At 37.1% G+C, this 20299-nt stretch overlaps 2 protein-coding genes across 2 annotated transcripts; both read right to left on the bottom strand.

The window, feature by feature from the left end:
• Positions 1 to 11077: 11077 nt before the first annotated feature.
• On the bottom strand, positions 11078 to 11953 carry LOC129250547 (uncharacterized). Its single transcript, XM_054890167.1, has one exon. The coding sequence runs from the start codon at positions 11951 to 11953 to the stop codon at positions 11078 to 11080; it is 876 nt and encodes a 291-aa protein (XP_054746142.1).
• A 6766-nt stretch (positions 11954 to 18719) lies between these two features.
• On the bottom strand, positions 18720 to 19883 carry LOC129250546 (putative nuclease HARBI1). The gene is made up of 5 exons (XM_054890166.1): positions 19880 to 19883; positions 19697 to 19806; positions 19484 to 19628; positions 19268 to 19428; positions 18720 to 18725 (listed from the first exon to the last, which is right to left on the bottom strand). Exons 1-5 carry the CDS (start codon positions 19881 to 19883, stop codon positions 18720 to 18722), a joined length of 426 nt encoding a protein of 141 aa, XP_054746141.1.
• Positions 19884 to 20299: the final 416 nt, after the last annotated feature.

The following is a 20299-nucleotide window of genomic DNA, read 5'->3' as shown; positions in this document are numbered from 1 at the left end:
AATGTTAAAAGTGTCACGAAACCGGTTTACTTATCTCGATTTCAGGAAGAAGAAGTATTATTGGATTCGTTTGCAAGTGAACATACGGATGTTGAGCAAAATTTGGAAACTGATGCAGATGAGACTTTGGTAGAAGAAATAGAAAGAGTACCTGATGAAGAAGGATTTACAGAAAATGACGAATCGATTGATGATGACACTGACGTTGTTAGTGCTAGTGATGACGAAGAGTACACTCCAAATAATGCTGAGAATAGCAAAGGTCCAATTACACAAGAACATGTGAATGATCTCATACGTGATTTGGGTTTCAATAGTGATAGAAAGAAGATTGCGCCCATCAGAGCGTACGTGACGTCACGTTTGCAGAGTTGTGCAGTATTGCCAACCATTTGCTCTTCGCAATAAATTTAGTACTTTTTTATACCGAAAATGCGACAATTTTTAAGTTTGTTGTTTGTTTCTTTTTGTTTTTAATTTAAGGCTACCGAGACTTTAGGTTGAAAAAAAAACTGTATTGTTATACAAAAGAAGTTTTAGAAAGGCCACTCTGAGAAGATTTTAGTGCTAATGAAAATTTTTTTTACTCTTATAAAATTTGATATTTGAAAGTACAAATTTAATGTTTGGCTCCATTTAAGGCTATGCAAAAATATTAAATGCCCCTCTCTCAACTCTTCTTAAGATTGAAAACCTTTTTACACATTTTAAAAAGCCTTTGAATTTATTGAATGCGAATTGAAACCATAGAGGTGTAATCGTTTCTTCCGGTCATCAATCCTTAGTGAGACATAGAGCATCAAGAGGTGTATTCATAGTAAAAATAAGCAACAAAATACCAGAAAATACTTAAGAAACCATAATGACATTTTTATAAAAAGAATACCTTATCTAGTTACATAACCTCAAATATAGCAAATAACTCGTTCCCTTAACAAAAGAGTCTCGCTTAACAAAAGAAACCAATAAATTAAATTGTACATAAGCATAACACATTTATTGAAAAAAAACGCACATTTTAAAGACAATTTGTCACGCATACAAAGTTCTTTAAGTTTATATCCAAAGCTAGGCAACACTGCAGTAGCGAGAGAGAGATTTGACTGCCGAAAGCAGAAGAACACCAACAACCCCTGCAATCGCGAGCAATGCCACCAGATGTTAAAAAAAAGTAAAGCTAAATAAAACTGAGTGAATTATTTAAATAATTATTAAAAAATGTATATTTTACAAAATTATAAACATGACATTTTAATTAGAACAGCTAGAAAAATGTCATGAAGAAAGAACTAAAACTCCGAGACAAAAAATAATAAAAATAACAACAAAAAAAATGCTAAATCAAGTTACGAAAATGGTAATCTGGCCATACTGGAGCTAAAATCACGTAACTATTTGTCAAATTCGCTGAGCGCAAAGTAACGGGACCACGAGGGGCGCCATCTCATTATTCTTTGCATCATGTTTGGGTTTACCAAAGGACGGAGCAGAGTACCTAGCATCATGGCTAAAAGGAAATACTAATGTAGCTGATCAAATTAAAGTTTCTTACTATCGAGATAGGGATAAGGAATTTCGTGAATATTTCGCTAATGATGCAGAATACTCTCTGGTGTATTGCAAAGATATAGTTGGATTGATGAATCGCTTCAAGCAAGGATGTTATAAAGCTAACGAGTGGAGATTGTTCATCGATTCGTCAAAGAGAAGTTTAAAAGCTGTTTTACACAATACAAATGTTTATGCAGCTGTTCCCATAGGATATTCGGTAATATTGGATGAGAAATACTGCAACATGGAAGTAATATTAGATAGAATTAAATACAAAGAACACCAATGGCAAATTTGTGGGGATCTTAAGGTTCTAACAATACTTCTAGGGCAACAATCGGGATTTATAAAATACCCTTGCTTTTTATGTGAATGGGACAGTAGGGATCGGACAAATCATTACTCCAAGAGTATTTGGCCTTTGAGACAAAAGCTCGAACCGGGTTCTAAGAATGTAATAGAACAACCACTTGTTGATCCATCAAAAATTCTAATACCACCTCTGCACTTAAAATTAGGACTTATGAAACAATGGGTAAAATCACTTAATAAAGATGGTAGTTGTTTTAGGTATCTCCGGAATCAATTTCCAAAATTAAGTGATGTTAAAGTACGTGAAGGAATTTTTTTGACGGACCTCAGATTCGTAGGATGATAAATGATAAGGTTTTTGTTACCAAAATGGACGAGAAAGAGAAAGAAGCATGGTTGTGTTTCAAAAACGTAATTGAAAATTTCTTAGGAAATCGAAAAAGCCCGGACTACAAACAAATAGTATTGAATTTAGTGGAAAGTTATAAAAATCAAGTCTGCTTAATGAACCTCAAATTGCACTTTTTACATTCTCACGTAGATGACTTTCCAAATAACTTGGGAGATTACAGCGAAGAGCAGGGAGAAAGGTTTCACCAAAATATTAAAGAAATGGAGCGGAGGTACCAAGGAACATGGAATATAAATATGTTAGCAGATTACTGCTGGTCGTTAAAAAGAGATCTGCCATCGAACTCCAAAAAGCGGAAGCGAAACCACCTACGTAGATCTTTTGACAATAAAATAGTTCGTTATCATAAAAAAGAGTAATAAAGTAGATTTTGCATGAGTATTGTGAAATACATATTCTTCTAAAAAATTTTAATGTATCTAATTGTGATATAGATTTAATGGACGGGATTGTATTTGTGTGTATATTGTTATTTTCTTTTTTTTAATACCTTTTACATTGTTTCAGCTATTAACAAATTTTTTCACTCTGTTTACTTTTTAGAGTTTGAACTGACCTTGAAATTGACCTGATGGGGTGAAACTGACCCCGGATTCGGATTCAGCGACCCCAAAAACATATAGTAACCGATGTCAAGTTTCTGGGACTTAAAATTTTTTTTTTGTGGGGCTGTGTTATTTGCCAATATTTGGTAAATCTTCAATTTTTGTCAAGTCGAGTAGCCGCGGCTCCGTACATATGTATGCATCAATATATGTATGTAAATATGTGTTCTAAATTCTCGACAGCAATAGCAAATCGAAATATTTTTTCTGTCGCAAGTGCTCGCAGCTTCATATGTATGTATGGCTATGGCAGTTTGTATGCATGTATTTATGTACTATATATGCGCGTTTGCTTTTGCATGCCCATAGGAACGATTTTTCATATACAGATATTTATTTTATTGAGCTGAACGAATATATTGATATTGTAATGAAATCCTGTCGAATTATATTATTGGTATATGTTTCTTTAAGATCCTCTTACCAAATAAATATTGTTATCCTTAAGAAAATGAAATACTATTTTTTTAATTTTAATTTTTTATTTTTATTCACAAGTAATTTAAGTAATCTTATATGTATATGTATATATATAACAATGCTATAAATAATAGGTTTTTACATTTCATGAAATGAAAAAAAAAAAAAATATAATTATTTTTATTCACAGAAATTTAAGTAATCTTATATGTGTATGTATATATATAACAATGCTATAAATAATAGGTTTTTACATTTCCTGAAATGAAAAAAAAATATATAATTATTTTTATTCACAGAAATTTAAGTAATCTTATATGTATATGTATATATATAACAATGCTATAAATAATAGGTTTTTACATTTCCTGAAATGAAAATAAAATATAATTATTTTTATTCACAGAAATTTAAGTAATCTTATAGGTAATATATATGTATATATATAACAATGCTATAAATAATAGGTTTTTACATTTCCTGAAATGAAAAAAAAATATAATTATTTTTATTCACAGAAATTTAAGTAATCTTATATGTATATGTATATATATAACAATGCTATAAATAATAGGTTTTTACATTTCCTGAAATAAAAAAAAATATAAAATTGAGAAAGCACGAATTACGAAATTGTTCTCATGCTATAACAATTTCTCATACGACTTCGATATTGGCATCGATTAAGTCATTGCAATTTTCGTCATGGCGTGGGTGCACTTTTCACATTTTAACTTGCACAGCATTTTCTGGTAAATACCATAGCCTGTGAAGTAACGATGCACTTGCACCTCAGCTTCATTACTTTCTTCAGCAAAATTTATGTCTTCCACATCAATCTCTTCTAAAACGAGATCCTCATTTCGCTGGTCTCCTACCTCTGTCTCAAGATGACGATCCTCGGGGCCTATATATGTACCAATCTAAATTTATATCGTCATCATCTGTACAATTAGAACCTTTCTTCTCAAATCTCTGGCGTAAAATTTTCATTGAGATCAGTCGCGCAACTATGTATTGAATTTCGTGAGCTGTTGGATGGGTATTCATACCCTGACTAGCTCGTATGCGATAGAAAAAGTTTTCTAACGCATCTTGATTCATTTTCCCGGTGAAAATAAATTTGAGGGAGCTGTGCTCAATCAAAAGTTCCTCGCATAACTTTTGCATCGCTGAAATCGTTATGCGGAAACCTTCGATGCACTTCACGCGTGCGTTTTCCGGCAACTTGAATGACCGCAAAAAATCTAGATGTTCATTCAATCTATCAATATTTTTGCTGTCACCCCGCCTAATCGGACATTTTGAAGGATTTTTCGACTGGAATCTTTTTGCATCCAATTCATCGAACAGATCATTCATTTTTTTAACGAATATCTGTGTGGGCTTAGCGCATTTTATCACGTACTCGTCACTGCCTAATAAATTTTGGGACAAGGCCATGTCGATACCAGATGCTACCGAATTGCTCAGGACCTGAGTCGCGCGTGAAACGCTCATTTTTTCCATAAAACCGGGATATATATGGCCCTCCGTTAGTTTCGGACAAATTTTAAAATGGGGATTCATTTGATCTATATCAAACAATTTTTTGATCACCTTGAAGCTTGTCACTCCATCTGATGTTAAGATGTCATATTTCATTAAGGTATTTCGGACGGACTTTATCAAGTGACAGTAATCGAACATGCAAAAAATTGTTGTGCCTTCGTGCACGAAAAAGGGGCTATCCTCATAAATCCCTAAAGATTTAAAGATACTACTGTTGGAGGGCCCTTGATCGCAAACTATACCCTTCAAATTTAACCCAATTTTTTTTAGTTGTGCGACATTTTTTTCCAAAATGGACATCAATGTCTCCGTACGTATACCACCACTGGAGATATAATACGAAAACACGTATTTCCATTTGGAGCACAATCCCTTAACCATAAAAAATAAACATTTATTCCCAATTTTGTTTTCGCGTTGATCTTCCCCATGGTCTACAAACCCATCGATAACATCTCTAGCTTTATTATAGCTTAAGTCCGATTTGATGATGATTTCATCGAATAATAGAACGCTTATGCGTTCGGTGTCGGACATAGTTGAAACAATTTTTTTTAAATTATCACAGACATTGGCATCGAACCCCGGAACAACATATTTGATGGGGCGCCAACGCGAAAGGGATGATTTATGGGGCAAAGCAAAACCTAGATCGTCACGCATAAACGTATATGCTTTGGAGGACATATAATTGATGTTTTGGGCCAATGTCTTTTCCTCCTCGCTATAACGATTTTTTTGGCCACTGACGATCATTCTTGCGAAAGTTACAGCATCACTGCTTGAAGTTTCTTCCGCAAGAACTGCACGAGTACACAAATATTTATATTTTTGCAGTAGCTTCTCATTTTCTGCTTCTAACTCTTGAATTCTTTTTTTTAATTTTATTTCATTGCTCCGATAATAACGAGCAGCCTGAGCAAATCGTTCGCTACTGCTTGTGATTTCTAAGTCCTCACAGATGTTTTTGTTTTTGGGTACCTGCCTTGTTTCCTCTAGCATGGAATATTTTGCGAATTCTTCTAACGTGAGATCATTTGCTACACCTACACCTACTGTACGATTTACGTACACTTTAGTAACGGGCGGGCAAACCCAATCAGAGCCAGTACTAGGTGAGCGACTTCTAGTAACTGGCTCTAATCTTAAAGATGGAACAGCCCCATCTAAAACTTTATAACGAGTTACTTGCTCTGGACTAAAGTGACGCTTACAAACATATAGCCTGTCAGAATCTGCTGGTTGCACGTTGCAAGCCAGGGCCCAACTATTTCGAGCCTCTCCGCGTCGAGGAAATTCATACAACGTATGACCCTTTTCCACCACGCATCCTACCACGCAACAGCTCCGTTGCTTCTTTGGAATTGTACAGCTGTATGTAGGGTCATCGTCGTGCCGTATTAAGAAAATTTATTTTATAATATAATATAAACGTATAATAATTCAATGAAGGTTATAGGCATGTTTTTATGATGGAACTCCCTTCCCACAGCCCCCAGGCCGCGCCACCACTCTCATTCATCGAATATTGCTGAATGTACTTTAAATCTCTTCCTATTAGTCCCTACTCCTACTACTACTATTTTTACCTTACTTTCCTTTTAATACTTTATCTTTACTACTATCTGTAATTTTAATTTTAATTTTGATTTTACTGTTAATCCTTTTATGTAAACTATTCTTAAGGTCAATCATTGTAAAAATAACCTATGGTTGTATGTTTTGACTTTAATAATAATAAATAAATAATATTTGCTTAAATTTAATCTAAAAACTAATACTTTTCCCTATTTCCCACTATTTATAGCACACTCTAGACTTCATAATCCGCATAAGCTGTTCAACTATGACCCAATTGCAAAGTTCAAAAACGGTTTGAGATAGAAAATTAATAAAAATAATTTTGCTTGATATTTTTCTGATTGGTTGTTTTGATTTTATTCAACAAGGCATAGTAACGGATGCCGGGTATTGTAATATTATGGTTATTAATAAAAAATTATTTTCTATGAAATATATGCACATACACATTCAAAAATAATTTAAATTTCTTAACTTCCTCCACTTTCCTGCCTCAAAACTCTAATGCTACCAGTTAGCAAACCTCACCCTCAATAAAACCTATCCACCCTAATATTATATCAAATGTATGCAATAAAACCTATCCACCCTAATATTATATCAAATGCATGCAATACATATGTAGGTATGTGTGTTTGATATTCTTGTAGGTTCACTTTAGCGAAATATAAAAACACACATACCTACTTATGTATTGCGCAAAAACTTACCTAAACGAAGGGTGGGGATGGCACCCTTTTTCAAACATTGTCCCCCCACAACACATGCCTCAAAGTGTTTTACACACACAAATGAGTTGTGGGGTGGAAGATGTTCCGTCCTGGCAATATGCAGATTCTGCCTCCATTTGTCTGCTATTATGGGGTGCTGTGGGAAAGAAAATAATTTCACTTCACTGTTTTTTAAATAACACCCGCGCACACGACACGTTCTGCTCACTTTTAAATCAAAAAAGTTTAAAAAAATTCAGGAAATCGACAACGAATAAAAATTGCGCGACGTCAATCAAAAGTTTTTCTCAAACTAAAGTTCATTAGACTCTTTTGGTTTGACATGGAAATTTTGGCGCAAATTACGCAAAATCAATTCAAATTCAAAAATGAATTTTCATGCAAATAAAGAGACAAAAAGCACCATAACCTAACTTTGGCACAAAACGGAAAGTTTCCAAAAAAAAAACCTCTTAATTCTCAAAGGCTGTTAAATTTCAGCAGTTGAGCATATTTCTGTTAACTTTGGTGAAAAATGTGGCTGTGGTGTACCTCGCGCGCAAAACGAGTACCCCTGAAAAGTGCTGCCTTTTCAGTTATTGAGAATTCTCTATATTTAATGTTCTCTGCATTAGCTAACATTCTCCGGGCTGTCATTCTTTCCCCGCAACATTGGTCTACAAACATTTTTAATTTAAATATGATAGCAGGTGACCAAATCTATAGCAATATAAGATTTCAAACGGAGAGAAAATTTGCGGCTCATCCTATAGAAAATGATGGCTACCTATTAGTAAGAAACTTCGCAGTCATCCAAGATGACTTGGTCGCATTCGGCAAAAGATTTCAGATCACTTTTGATATTTAGATTTATTGTTAAGAAAATTAAATTTACAACTTTGAATTAATTACTGACACGAGCCCGATCCAAAAAGAGAAGAACATTGAAATTGAAAATGAAATGACAGCTCATGCCAGTAGCACGGTGTTGCCATAGCAAAATTATATAAATTCAACATATGAAATCTTAAGGCTAGTGTAGAATACAATTATAATATAAATTCAACATATGAAATCTTAAGGCTAGTGTAGAATACAATTAGTTTGTGGGTACGCCACATTACTCCCCTCTTAGAAGCATCGCAGGAACAAAAGCAGGCTTAAGACGATCGATGGTAGTTTTGACGTGTTTGCTTCTTATTTGAATTGTGTAATATTTCGGCGTTCGACGCAGGACTTTATAGGGGCCCTGGTACGGCGATGAAAGTGATGGTCGAATTGAATCATCTCTGATAAAGACTTGCTCGCAGGACTTCAGTGATGGATGGATGAAGACTTTGGGTGTAGAGTGCCATGCGGAGTCAAGAGGTTTCAAATTCTGCATAACTAGGCGAATTTCAGAAAGCATCTCGTGTTCGTTATTTGAAGGTTTGCTGTCTACCCAAAATTCCGAAGGTAGCCGAAGTGTAGTTCCGTAAACAAGCTCGGCGGGGGTAGCCTTTATGTCATCCTTGAAAACTGATCGTAGTCCTAGCAAGATTAAAGGCAGGTACGCCGTCCATCTCTCATGATTATGGCATAAAATCGCTGATTTCAGAGTACGGTGCCATCTATCAACCATACCGTTTGCTTGAGGAAGGTACGGCGTTGTTCGCAGGTGGTTAACTCCAAGGCGTCTTAGAAGTTCTTGAAAAAGAGCGCTTTCAAACTGTCTACCCAAGTCAGATGTTATATTCACAGGAATACCAAAGCGCGAGATCCATACGCTTAGCAAGGCTTTTGTCACCGTCGGTGCTGAGATGTCAGGCATGGGAATGGCTTCTGGCCACCTCGTGAATCTGTCGATTATCGTAAGGCAATAACGATTGCCATTGGATAGAGGAAAGGGTCCAACAAAATCGATGTGCGGATGTGAAAAACGTTGTGTTGGTGTTGTAATGCGTTGTAGTGCTGCTCTGTTGTGACGAATAACCTTCGATCGTTGACACTGAATGCAATTTCTGGCAAATTGTCTGCTGTCGCGCTGGATGGAAGGCCACACGAAACGTTCAGACATAAGACGTGCAGTAGCTCTTACGCCTGGATGTGCCAAATCGTGTATAGCATGTAAGACGTTTGATCTGAACTTGCTTGTGATAAATGGACGTATTTTGTTGGTGGACGAATCGCAGTATTCTTTCCGCAAACTAGAAGGGACAGCAAATTTCGTTAGTTTAAGAGAATGAGTCTTATTACCTGACAGCAGGGACAGAATCTCATTATCCGTATTTTGGTCTACAGCTAGGCGGGTATAGTCAATTGGTGAGTAGTCGATCGAATTAATTCGCGACATCAAATCAGCGGAGGCGTTATTTTCACCCTCAACGTGACGAATATCTGTCGTTATTTGTGAAATGAAGTCGAGCTGTCTTATTTGCCGGTCCGACGCTGATGAAATGCCTACACCAACGGCTTGTGGTCGGTGTAGATGTGGCACATTCTGCCTTCTACCATGTAGCGAAAATGGCGTAGTGACATGTACAAAGCTGTCAGTTCACGGTCGTATGTGCATCCTCGAGAAAAAACCCAGCGGTTGAATATTACCATCCACCACCTGATTCAGCACGGCACCCGCGGCGAAATTTGAGGCGTCGACCCGTAATGATAATTCCGCATTGGATACGGGGGGTGCTAGCATTGCACTCTTCGCCAGTTGCTCCTTGAAGGCTTCAAAATTACTTGAAGCCTCGTCGGACCAGGATAGAGGAGTAGAATCGTAGCGCTTGTTTGCGCCTATCATGTCGAAGAGAAACCTTTGAGTTTCCATTGCATGCGGCAGGAACCTCCGATAGAAGTTTAGCATTGCTAGAAACCGCTTCAACTCTTTTGCGACGGTGGGTCGTTTAAAGTTACGAAGGGCTTCTACGCGAATTTCTAGGGGTCGAATGCCATCCTTGGTAATGGAGTGTGCCAAGACCACGAAAAACTTCGTTTATTATGCGTTGAAACGTCTGGGCTGCATTTCGTAGATCGAAAGTCATCTTTGTAAATTCGTATAGCCCGAAGGGCGTAGTGATGGCCGTTTTACAGACGTCATCGGGGTGTACAGGGACTTGATGGAATGCCTTCTGCAAATCAATTTTCGAAAAAATTGTGTTATTACCTGCCAAGACATTTGCGAAATCCTGCAAAAACGGGAGTGGGTAACGATCCGGCGCGGCTTGCGCATTGAGGGATCGGTAATCCCCGCAGGGTCTCCACGATCCGTCAGCTTTGCGCACCATATGTTGCGGACTCGCCCAACTGCTGCTTGATGGCCGGAAGATTCCTAATTTCAAAAGTGAGTCGAATTCAGCACGGGCAGCTGCTAATTTTTCGGGCGAAAGTCGTCGCGGGCGCGAAAAGACAGGCTGGCCTTGCGTTATAATTCGATGAACTACATTGGAATTCGTCGTTGTGCCCATTGGTATTGGCCGGGTGATATCAACGAATTCTTGCAGAATATCAGCGAAATTTGATTCCGCGTTGACAGTTTTGACACTCACCGAAGGTGTCATATGAATTGCGCAAACAGATTTTAATTCGGTTTTACTATCTCGTAAGCATTTCCGCTTGAGGTCGACCAAAATTCCAAAATTACTTAAAAAATCAGCGCCGATGATAGCATGAGAAACGTCGGCAACCAAAAAATTCCAAACGAAATCGCGGCGTAAATTTAAATTTAATTTTAAAATGACTTCACCATACACTCTAATAGGTGAACCATTCGCGGCAAACAATTTTAACCCGGTTGAGTTAGATCTAGCTGCCCTAGTATATGACGGTATTACTGACACATCAGCGCCAGTATCAATGAGAAAATTAATTTTCGACGAAGAGTCAAAGATACGAAGCCGGTAATTTTTAACGATCTCAGGTTGTTTGCTGGTACCTGAAATCGCTGCAGCTGAGCAGCATTATTGAGATGATTGTTTTTGGGAAAACGCATATGGCTTGCGACACTTCGTTGCTTTGTCGGCAAATGTCCGATGATACCAACAAGAATGTCCCGAAGTGGCATGTCGGTTGTCGCGCCGTACGCTCCTTGCACGAGAAGGTGACCTTGATCGAAGAGGACGGTCCTTCAAGGTTAAATACTTTTGCATGTTTCGAGTTAATTCTGCGATCTCGCTTTTGAGGTTAGAAATTTCGTTGTGTGTAGAGACAACATCCACATGACCGTTTTGCCAATCAATGGATTCCACGATGGAATCAGCAATTTTAGCTTTTTCGTCGAGAGGCACTTTTGCTACTATTACAGCTGCTTGTACATACGGTGGAAGACGCGTTACCCACAAGTCGTGCAATAGGCTGTCGTTGAGCGTGGTGCCAGCAACGCGCTTCGTCTCACTGAAAAGTTCGCTTGGTTTACGGTCGCCAAGCGGCATGTCTTTGATCACCTTCTGCAGGCGCCGTTGCTGACTATCAGTGAAATGATCAGTTAGCTTCTGCTTAATGTACCGATATTTTCCGGTTGACAGTGCTGTCTCGATGATCGACCTAAGCTCAAGTAGTTTAGGCGGCGAAAGGTTCGCTAAAACGATATGGAATTTTCTGGAGTCAGAATATATGAGCGAGGCTTGAAACCAGTATTCTAAGGCGTAAAAGTAGACCTCAATGTTCTCTTCACTCATTTGCGGCAGTGGAATTCGTGGTACTGTGTTGTAATTTTCGGTATGCACAGCATCCGAACCGCTATTACCATGTGGGATTCTTGGTGCTGTGGTATAATTTTCGTTGTGCGCAGCATCCGCACCGCTATTGCTAATTGCCATGCTGTCGTTCAGAGACATGGTGTGCAAAATTTGCCACGAAGTGCCACGAAAGGTGTGGTTATGTGGATTTTCGATGTGCGCACTTGCAAACAAACGGCAGCAATTCCAAGTAAGCGGCGAAAATTCAATATAATGGACAACAATTTATACGATAGCTTTTTTAAAACGTTCGGGGTCACCAATTTTGATTTATTGTGATTTATTGTTAAGAAAATTAAATTTACAACTTTAAATTAGTTACCGACACGAGCCCGATCCAAAAAGAGAAAAACATTCAAATTGAAAATGAAATGACAGCTCATGCCAGTAGCACGGTGTTGCCATAGCAAAATTAATATAAATTCAACATATGAAATCTTAAGGCTAGTGTAGAATACAATTAGTTTGTGTGGAAGCTTGAATGAAATTAAATGAAAGAAATCTTGGAAGTACTCTTCGCCAAAGTTTGGAAGATATGTTCATGGTATATAACGCAGGCATACTAATAACAGAGGGTTATTCATTTGGAGTAATGCATTATAATAACAAATATTACTCCAGCAACTCACATTCTTGTGGCCAAAAGGGAGCTACAGCAAAGGGCAATAATGGAAAAGCTTGCGTTATTAAATGTGATAATTTGGACGAGTTCGTAAGGATATGTAAACGCACAACAGGCAGCAAAAATGTACAGTTTACTCTTGATTACATCAATGTTGAAGTCTTGGATATACTTGATGATTCTAAAGAGGTAGAAACACGTGAGAGTAGTGAGATGGTAGCAGCAGTATCCCCAATAATCACTTTTCAACAGAATTTAACTGATCGAACTATTCCACTGCAGACATCAATGATGGCACCGATTGATGTAATGCCTCCTAATGTCGAAGATGAGATACAAACCTTAATGAAATTACCCGCAAGACGAGAGATAACATCGTCAATGTGGGCCATGAACTTAAAGCAGAAGAATTTGCCTGGTACTTTTTGTTTCCCTATGGGAAGAGTGGTTTCGCAGAACAGAGGGCTGTTCAAATTACAGCATTAGACTACTATCAGTTTGGAATTTTGGGAAGTGACACAAGATTCCAACGTAACGATTATCTTTTTTACGCTTTATCGTTCTTTGAATATTATCGAATCAAAAGCACGATATCAGCATGTGGCACGAAAATTGTAAATCAAGAAGGTGCTGTTGAAGATGTCTACCTTTATCTCAAGAATTTGAGAGGTTCTGCAACCTATTGGAGATCAGCTTTAAATGAACTATTGCCCCAAATTAGATGCATAGGAGCCCCAACCGATAGCATACTATATTGCAAAGTATCTATCGAAAGCAGAACCAGAGGGTGTCGATGCTGGAATTGCACAGGCAATACAACAAATCCAACGCGAAGAGACTGACCTTTCACGCAAACTCTTCAAGATATGTATGAAGATTCTTCGTGAACGACAAGTATCAGCTGCCGAATGTACATATCGGCTTTGTCATATCCCATTACGAAACAGTTCGCGACATTGTGTCTTCCTAAACACAAGAAAGCCAGAACAGCGTTACAGAGTATTGCAATTCGATAGAAGCGGACACGCAATTGGTTACTACAGCAATATCTTTGAAAGATATGAAAAACGTCCATTACAACATCCTGACTACGATTTTGCGAACATGAGCCTTACAGAGTTTGCTATGTTGTTTGAACCACATTTTCCGAAAAAGTTAAGCGATACCGAGGAAAGCGTAGACCATGATGCCTATGAGGAACAAACAAACATGCGTCGCCCACTCATCACTCTGTTGGATAAAAGCAAAATGGTTGTGAGAAATGTTCCTGCAGTTGTCAGAGTGCCATATTTTATAGCAGCTTCGGATCCAGAAAACTTTTCCTACAGCTTACTTCTTCAATATATGCCTTATCGTTCGGAAACTGAAATACTTGAAGGCTTCGATAATGCCAAAGCAGCTTTTGTAGCTCAAGAGAGTCGTTTAAGGGAAACAAGTAGACATATGTGCCAACATCGAGAGCGGGACCAACAGCTTGAAAATGCATTCAATCAGATACATGCTTTCGAAATTTTGGAGCAGCCAGAGATTATAAATCCTGAACTTGAAGAGGAAGAGTTACCAGAGAAAGAAATGAGCAATGATCAATTCCAAAGAGCGCAAAATGCGATGAATGTTGATCAAAGACAATTAGTTGTTCTTGTCACAGAGAGTATTAAGAATAAACTCAATGGTGATATGAAACGGGAGAAAATTTTCGTAACTGGTGGAGCAGGCACCGGGAAAACATTCCTCTTTAATCTATTGAAAAACCATATCAACCGATGTTATGGAAAACCGGTGGTAAAAGTCGGTGCTTTAACTGGAGTTGCAGCACGATTAATCGGTGGTACAACGCTACACCGGCTGTTAAAACTACCAGTACAAAAAGATGGAGTAATTGTAAGCATGCCACTTCTTACCGGTAATTATTTGAGAGGAATGCGTCAATTATGGCAAAATATTGAGTTTCTGTTCATAGATGAAATTTCTATGATACCCTTTGAGATGCTTTGTATGATCGACTCTCGTTTGCGACAACTGAAAATCGCAGACGCTTGTTTTGGTGGCATAAACGTGATACTCTTTGGTGACCTAATGCAGTTACCACCTGTTAGAGGACATCAAGTTTTTCAACAACCAGATCATATGAAGCCAGCTACACATTTGTGGCGACAGTTCGGTCTGGTTGAACTTAAACAAAACATGCGTCAACAAGGAGACACAACATTTATAGATGTACTTAATGCCCTACGAGTTGGAGAAATGACGTCTAGACAACTTGAAATCCTTCTGGAAAAAGTTTCAACGGATGCGACTAATGAATTTTCGATTGAGAAAGCATTAAGAATTTACCCAACGAATGATCAAGTTGCTAGACACAATGAAAAAGTTCTCCAGAGTTTTGAGAATAAAGGGACAGTTATTTATACAATAAAAGCACAAGACCAACTTATTGATGCCACTCGTAATTTAGGTAACAAGGACTTAAATTCTGTGATACCTAATGATATTAATAAAACAGGAGGTCTTCCGAAAGAACTGAAAATATTCGTAGGGGCTAAAGTGATGTTGAGGTCGAACATTGACGTGTCAAAAGGTTTAGTGAATGGCAATATGGGTTTTATCACTGAAATCATCTGGCCAAATTTTCGCAGAGACCAACTATACGCGGAAGACATCCCGTCAGTCCGTATCGACTTCGGTTCTGATGGTGTGCACATGATTAAACCGATATCGATACAGTTCCCAGCGAAATATAGCTATGGAACTGCTGAGAGACGGATGTTGCCCTTAATCCTGAGTTGGACTTCGACCGTTCACAAGATGCAAGGTTGTACAGTTGATCATGCAGTCATTTATCTAGGCTCGCGACTGTTTGCTGCTGGACAGGCCTATGTAGCACTTAGTCGTGTAAGATCTTTAGACGGTATGCGGATCGAAGAACTTGATTGCTCTAAGCTAACTGGAAAAACTCCATGCAACAGTGAGGCTTTAAATGAAATGATTAGATTACGAAATGATTCGTAAGACATTTCAATACCACATGTCCACCATAAGACGGATTGATAAATCAAACTAAATACATAATAGTGTAAAAAAACTAAAAAAGCAAGTTGTTACTGCTAATCAAACTAAAAAATTAGAAAATAAAAAATAGTTAAAAAAAAACTAAAAAACACGCTTTTATTGCTAATCGAACTAAAAAGTAGAAAATAAATTTTAATGACAAAGCGACCTATAATGAAGTAATAGCAAATCGAACGATCAGTCATAGTCAACTACCTCAGAACAGAATTATGGCCCCTATTATGAGCAATATTCGATTTCCGACTGTAGTCGAAAGTGCTGATCGAACGAATTTTCATTTGGTATTATGGTGCTCATTCGTTGAAGAATAGGACTATTGTGAATTTCGATCGCTAGACGTATTTACAATAGATAATTTTTTCTCAGCTGATACAGCAAATCAAAATAAAAGAAAAATCGGTTGTGTTGAAATTCTTTGCTAACATTATTTTTAAAAGTTAATAAAAGTTATTTATGTGAAAATGAGTACAACGGAGTTGTGGTTCGACGATTCATCGGACAATGAAAGATTAGCGGAACTAGCTAAATGTAGGAAGCAGTTGAGGGACGCATCCAACCCCCTAGAAATGGCTTTCACTGAGTTAGTTAAGTTTAGTATTTTCAAAATGTGTTGACGTACTTAATATTACAGAAATTTCCTTACAGATTTTTAAAGAACTTTAGATTATCTAAAGAGGCGTTTGTGAACCTACTGTCACTACAGAAAACCAGTTGCAGCAGTGCACCCGAGCCAAATCGATTCCTAATATTTTAAAGCTAGCCACAGTTCTGCGATTTTGTGCTCAGGGATCGTACCAATTGAGTATTGGTAATGAAGGTATCATAGGACTTGCTCAACCCACTGTGTCTGTTGTGCTATCAGAAATAATAGATGTCCTGGAAAATTATATTTGCCAAAGATGGGTAAAATTTAGTAGCACAGAGACTGATCTGCAACAAAGAAAAGCACATTTTTATAGCAAATACCGGATTCCAGGAATAATTGGCTGTGTTGATGGCACGCATGTTAAAATTGTCGCTCCCAGGAAAGAAGTTCAGCATTTGTATTACAACAGGAAGGGATTCTACAGCATTAATGCTATGATTGTAAGTAGACATTTGCATATATTTAAATATGAGTCATAAATTCTAAATGCGAATAATGTAAATTTTAGGTTTGTGATCATACAATGAAAATAACCTATATAAATGCGAAAAATCCAGGAGCTACTCATGACTCCATGGCTTTCAACATGTCGCCATTGAAAGCGTATTTAGAGGAGCAACATCTCAATGGCCGTCGCAATACTTGGCTCCTCGGTATGTAATAAACACCAATTGAAACTCCGTTTTTAATAATTTTTGTCTGTCTCAGGTGATGCTGGATACGCTCTAAAACCTTATTTAATGGCGCCGTTCAGAAACTCTGAGGAAGGGTCTCCACAAAGGACCTACAACAAACAGCATGCCAAAGCGAGAAGTATAATTGAGAGAACAACTGGAGTCCTGAAAAATCGATTTAGATGTTTGTTGCAGGCAAAAGCTCTTCACTATTCTCCAAAAAAAGCAACACAAATTATTAATGTGTGTGCAGCTTTGCACAACATTTGCTTGTTTTATAATGTTCAACTTCCGGATGAAGAGTTATCCGACGAGACCCTCAACGATGATGCTGCAGATATTGAAGTGGAGTCAAATAACGGAGAAGCAGAACACATAAGAAATGAAATTCTTAGAATATTATAAAAAAATTTAAGAAGTATTAAATAGAAACCTTTATGCCACAGTTTCTGTTTTATTTTTGTTATAAATTTTCTTTATTCAGTTATTCATCATTAGAAAAAAATATGTATTTCAGCTCTACGTATTTCAATTTGCTATTTAGTTCAAAATCAATCTCATTTCTTTAATAAAAAACATTAATTCATTTGTTTAACCTACTTTAAATATATACAGTCTTTTCCTTATACTAATATAAAACAAAAAATATCACTTCAGTTTCTTTAAGGCACATAGCTTAAAGCTATGTAAGTATAAAAAATACCTATAAATAACCTACTTTAAATGTATACAGTCTTTTTCCCTAATACTAATATAAAACAAAAAATATCACTTCAGTTTCCTTAACACTAAATATGGCCCCTATTATGAGTTGCATTCGATCTTCGACATTCGTTGGTTGTCGAAGATCGAAAATCGAATGTCAATTTGGTATTATGAGCGGTGTAACCCTTTCGAAATTTTCGTTGAATACCGAATTTAGAGTCGAATGCCATTTTGCTTTCGATTGTGGAGCGTACTGTGGGAAAACTTGTTAAAATGTAAGTTGTTTGCGATTATTTATTGTTTTATAGTAACCAAATAATAAATATATACTAATTTTGTTAATTTTATGCAGGTCGAAAGTCGTGAATACCAAACAGCAACTAGAAAAACTAGTTGCATTAATGGAAGAGAATCCACAATTTGCAAAAGGGATTTGCAGCAAAGTACATGCAGCCAAAAAATGGGAAGAATTCACAACGGAGCTGAATTGCTTGGGACCACCAATTAGAACGGCAGCAAAATGGATTAAGGTTAATAATGGTTTTTTTTTTTTGTGTGATGTTTATATAAATACATTTTTCCCTTGGCAGGTATGGGCTGACATGAAGTCAAAAGCGAAAAAAAATGTCGCAAAACAAAGCTGAGCTCCGAGCAACAGGTGGGGGCCCTAACAAACTTCAGGGACTTTCAAATACTGAAGAAAGCATAATCGGTTTGCTGCAATTTGATGTCTGCGTAAATCCGCCTGGGGTGGAATTTGGCCTGGATACAACTACCAGTGACCAGTTCACAGTTTTGTCCGCGTCAAATCCCAGCCCAGAGCTTCTGGTCCAAAACTATGAGGAAAGTGAAGCCGATTTAAATTTAAATGTTCACGAGGAGCCAGCAGGAAAAACCAGAACAAACAAAAAGTCTCAAAAAGCAGAGAGATTGAGGTTACTGGAGTTGCAGACTGATGGCCAAAAACAATTTTATGAACAAATGATATCTACATTGCACAAAATCAAGCAAAGTGCTGCAGAAACAGCGGAATACTCAAAAAAAAATTACGAGTTAAAAAAAAACGCAACCGACGAACTCTTGCAACTAAAACGGGAGAAATTGCGCGTTTACAAAGCAGAAGTTCTGAAGAAGCAACAAGACCGCAGATCAAAACTACAATTAAAAGTAGCAATTTTAGAGATAAAAAAGAAATTGCTATCGAAATAATTTTTATATTTAGTGTTAAGGAAACTGAAGTGATATTTTTTGTTTTATATTAGTATTAGGAAAAAAGACTGTATATATTTAAAGTAGGTTAAACAAATGAATTAATGTTTTTTATTAAAGAAATGAGATTGATTTTGAACTAAATAGCAAATTGAAATACGTAGAGCTGAAATACATATTTTTTTCTAATGATGAATAACTGAATAAAGAAAATTTATAACAAAAATAAAACAGAAACTGTGGCATAAAGGTTTCTATTTAATACTTTTTAGATTTTTTTATAATATTCTAAGAATTTCATTCCTTATGTGTTCTGCTTCTCCGTTATTTGACTCCACTTCAATATCTTCAGCATCATCGTTGAGGGTCTCGTCGGATAACTCTTCATCCGGAAGTTGAACATTATAAAACAAGCAAATGTTGTGCAAAGCTGCACACACATTAATAATTTGTGTTGCTTTTTTTGGAGAATAGTGAAGAGCTCTTGCCTGCAACAAACATCTAAATCGATTTTTCAGGACTCCAATTGTTCTCTCAATTATACTTCTCGCTTTGGCATGCTGTTTGTTGTAGGTCCTTTGTGGAGACCCTTCCTCAGAGTTTCTGAACGGCGTCATTAAATAAGGTTTTAGAGCGTATCCAGCATCACCTGAGACAGACAAAAATTATTAAAAACGGAGTTTCAATTGGTGTTTATTACATACCGAGGAGCCAAGTATTGCGACGGCCATTGAGATGTTGCTCCTCTAAATACGCTTTCAATGGCGACATGTTGAAAGCCATGGAGTCATGAGTAGCTCCTGGATTTTTCGCATTTATATAGGTTATTTTCATTGTATGATCACAAACCTAAAATTTACATTATTCGCATTTAGAATTTATGACTCATATTTAAATATATGCAAATGTCTACTTACAATCATAGCATTAATGCTGTAGAATCCCTTCCTGTTGTAATACAAATGCTGAACTTCTTTCCTGGGAGCGACAATTTTAACATGCGTGCCATCAACACAGCCAATTATTCCTGGAATCCAGTATTTGCTATAAAAATATGCTTTTCTTTGTTGCAGATCAGTCTCTGTGCTACTAAATTTTACCCATCTTTGGCAAATATAATTTTCCAGGACATCTATTATTTCTGATAGCACAACAGACACAGTGGGTTGAGCAAGTCCTATCATACCTTCATTACCAATACTCAATTGGTACGATCCCTGAGCACAAAATCGCAGAACTGTGGCCAGCTTTAAAATATTAGGAATCGATTTGGCTCGGGTGCACTGCTGCAACTGGTTTTCTGTAGTGACAGTAGGTTCACAAACGCCTCTTTAGATAATCTAAAGTTCTTTAAAAATCTGTAAGGAAATTTCTGTAATATTAAGTACGTCAACACATTTTGAAAATTCTGAACTTACTCAGTGGAAGCCATAGGGGGTTGGAGGCGTCCCTCAACTGTTTTCTACTTCTAGCTAGTTCCACTAATCTTTCATCGTCCGATGAATCGTCGAACCACAACT

Source organism: Anastrepha obliqua, chromosome 6 (genome assembly GCF_027943255.1).
Source record: "Anastrepha obliqua isolate idAnaObli1 chromosome 6, idAnaObli1_1.0, whole genome shotgun sequence".
Lineage (NCBI taxonomy): Eukaryota > Metazoa > Arthropoda > Insecta > Diptera > Tephritidae > Anastrepha > Anastrepha obliqua.
This window is presented reverse-complemented; position numbering and strand designations above follow the sequence as displayed.

What these genes read in the sequence shown, in the direction of transcription:
- LOC129250547 (XM_054890167.1), bottom strand. Translation starts at nt 11,953, where the DNA reads ATGTCTCTGAACGACAGCATGGCAATTAGCAATAGCGGTGCGGATGCT.
- LOC129250546 (XM_054890166.1), bottom strand. An exon ending in ACAGCATTAATGCTATGATT is followed by an intron (nt 19,629 to 19,696) that starts GTAAGTAGACAT and finishes TGTAAATTTTAG; the next exon opens with GTTTGTGATCATACAATGAA. An exon ending in TCGCAATACTTGGCTCCTCG is followed by an intron (nt 19,429 to 19,483) that starts GTATGTAATAAA and finishes TGTCTGTCTCAG; the next exon opens with GTGATGCTGGATACGCTCTA.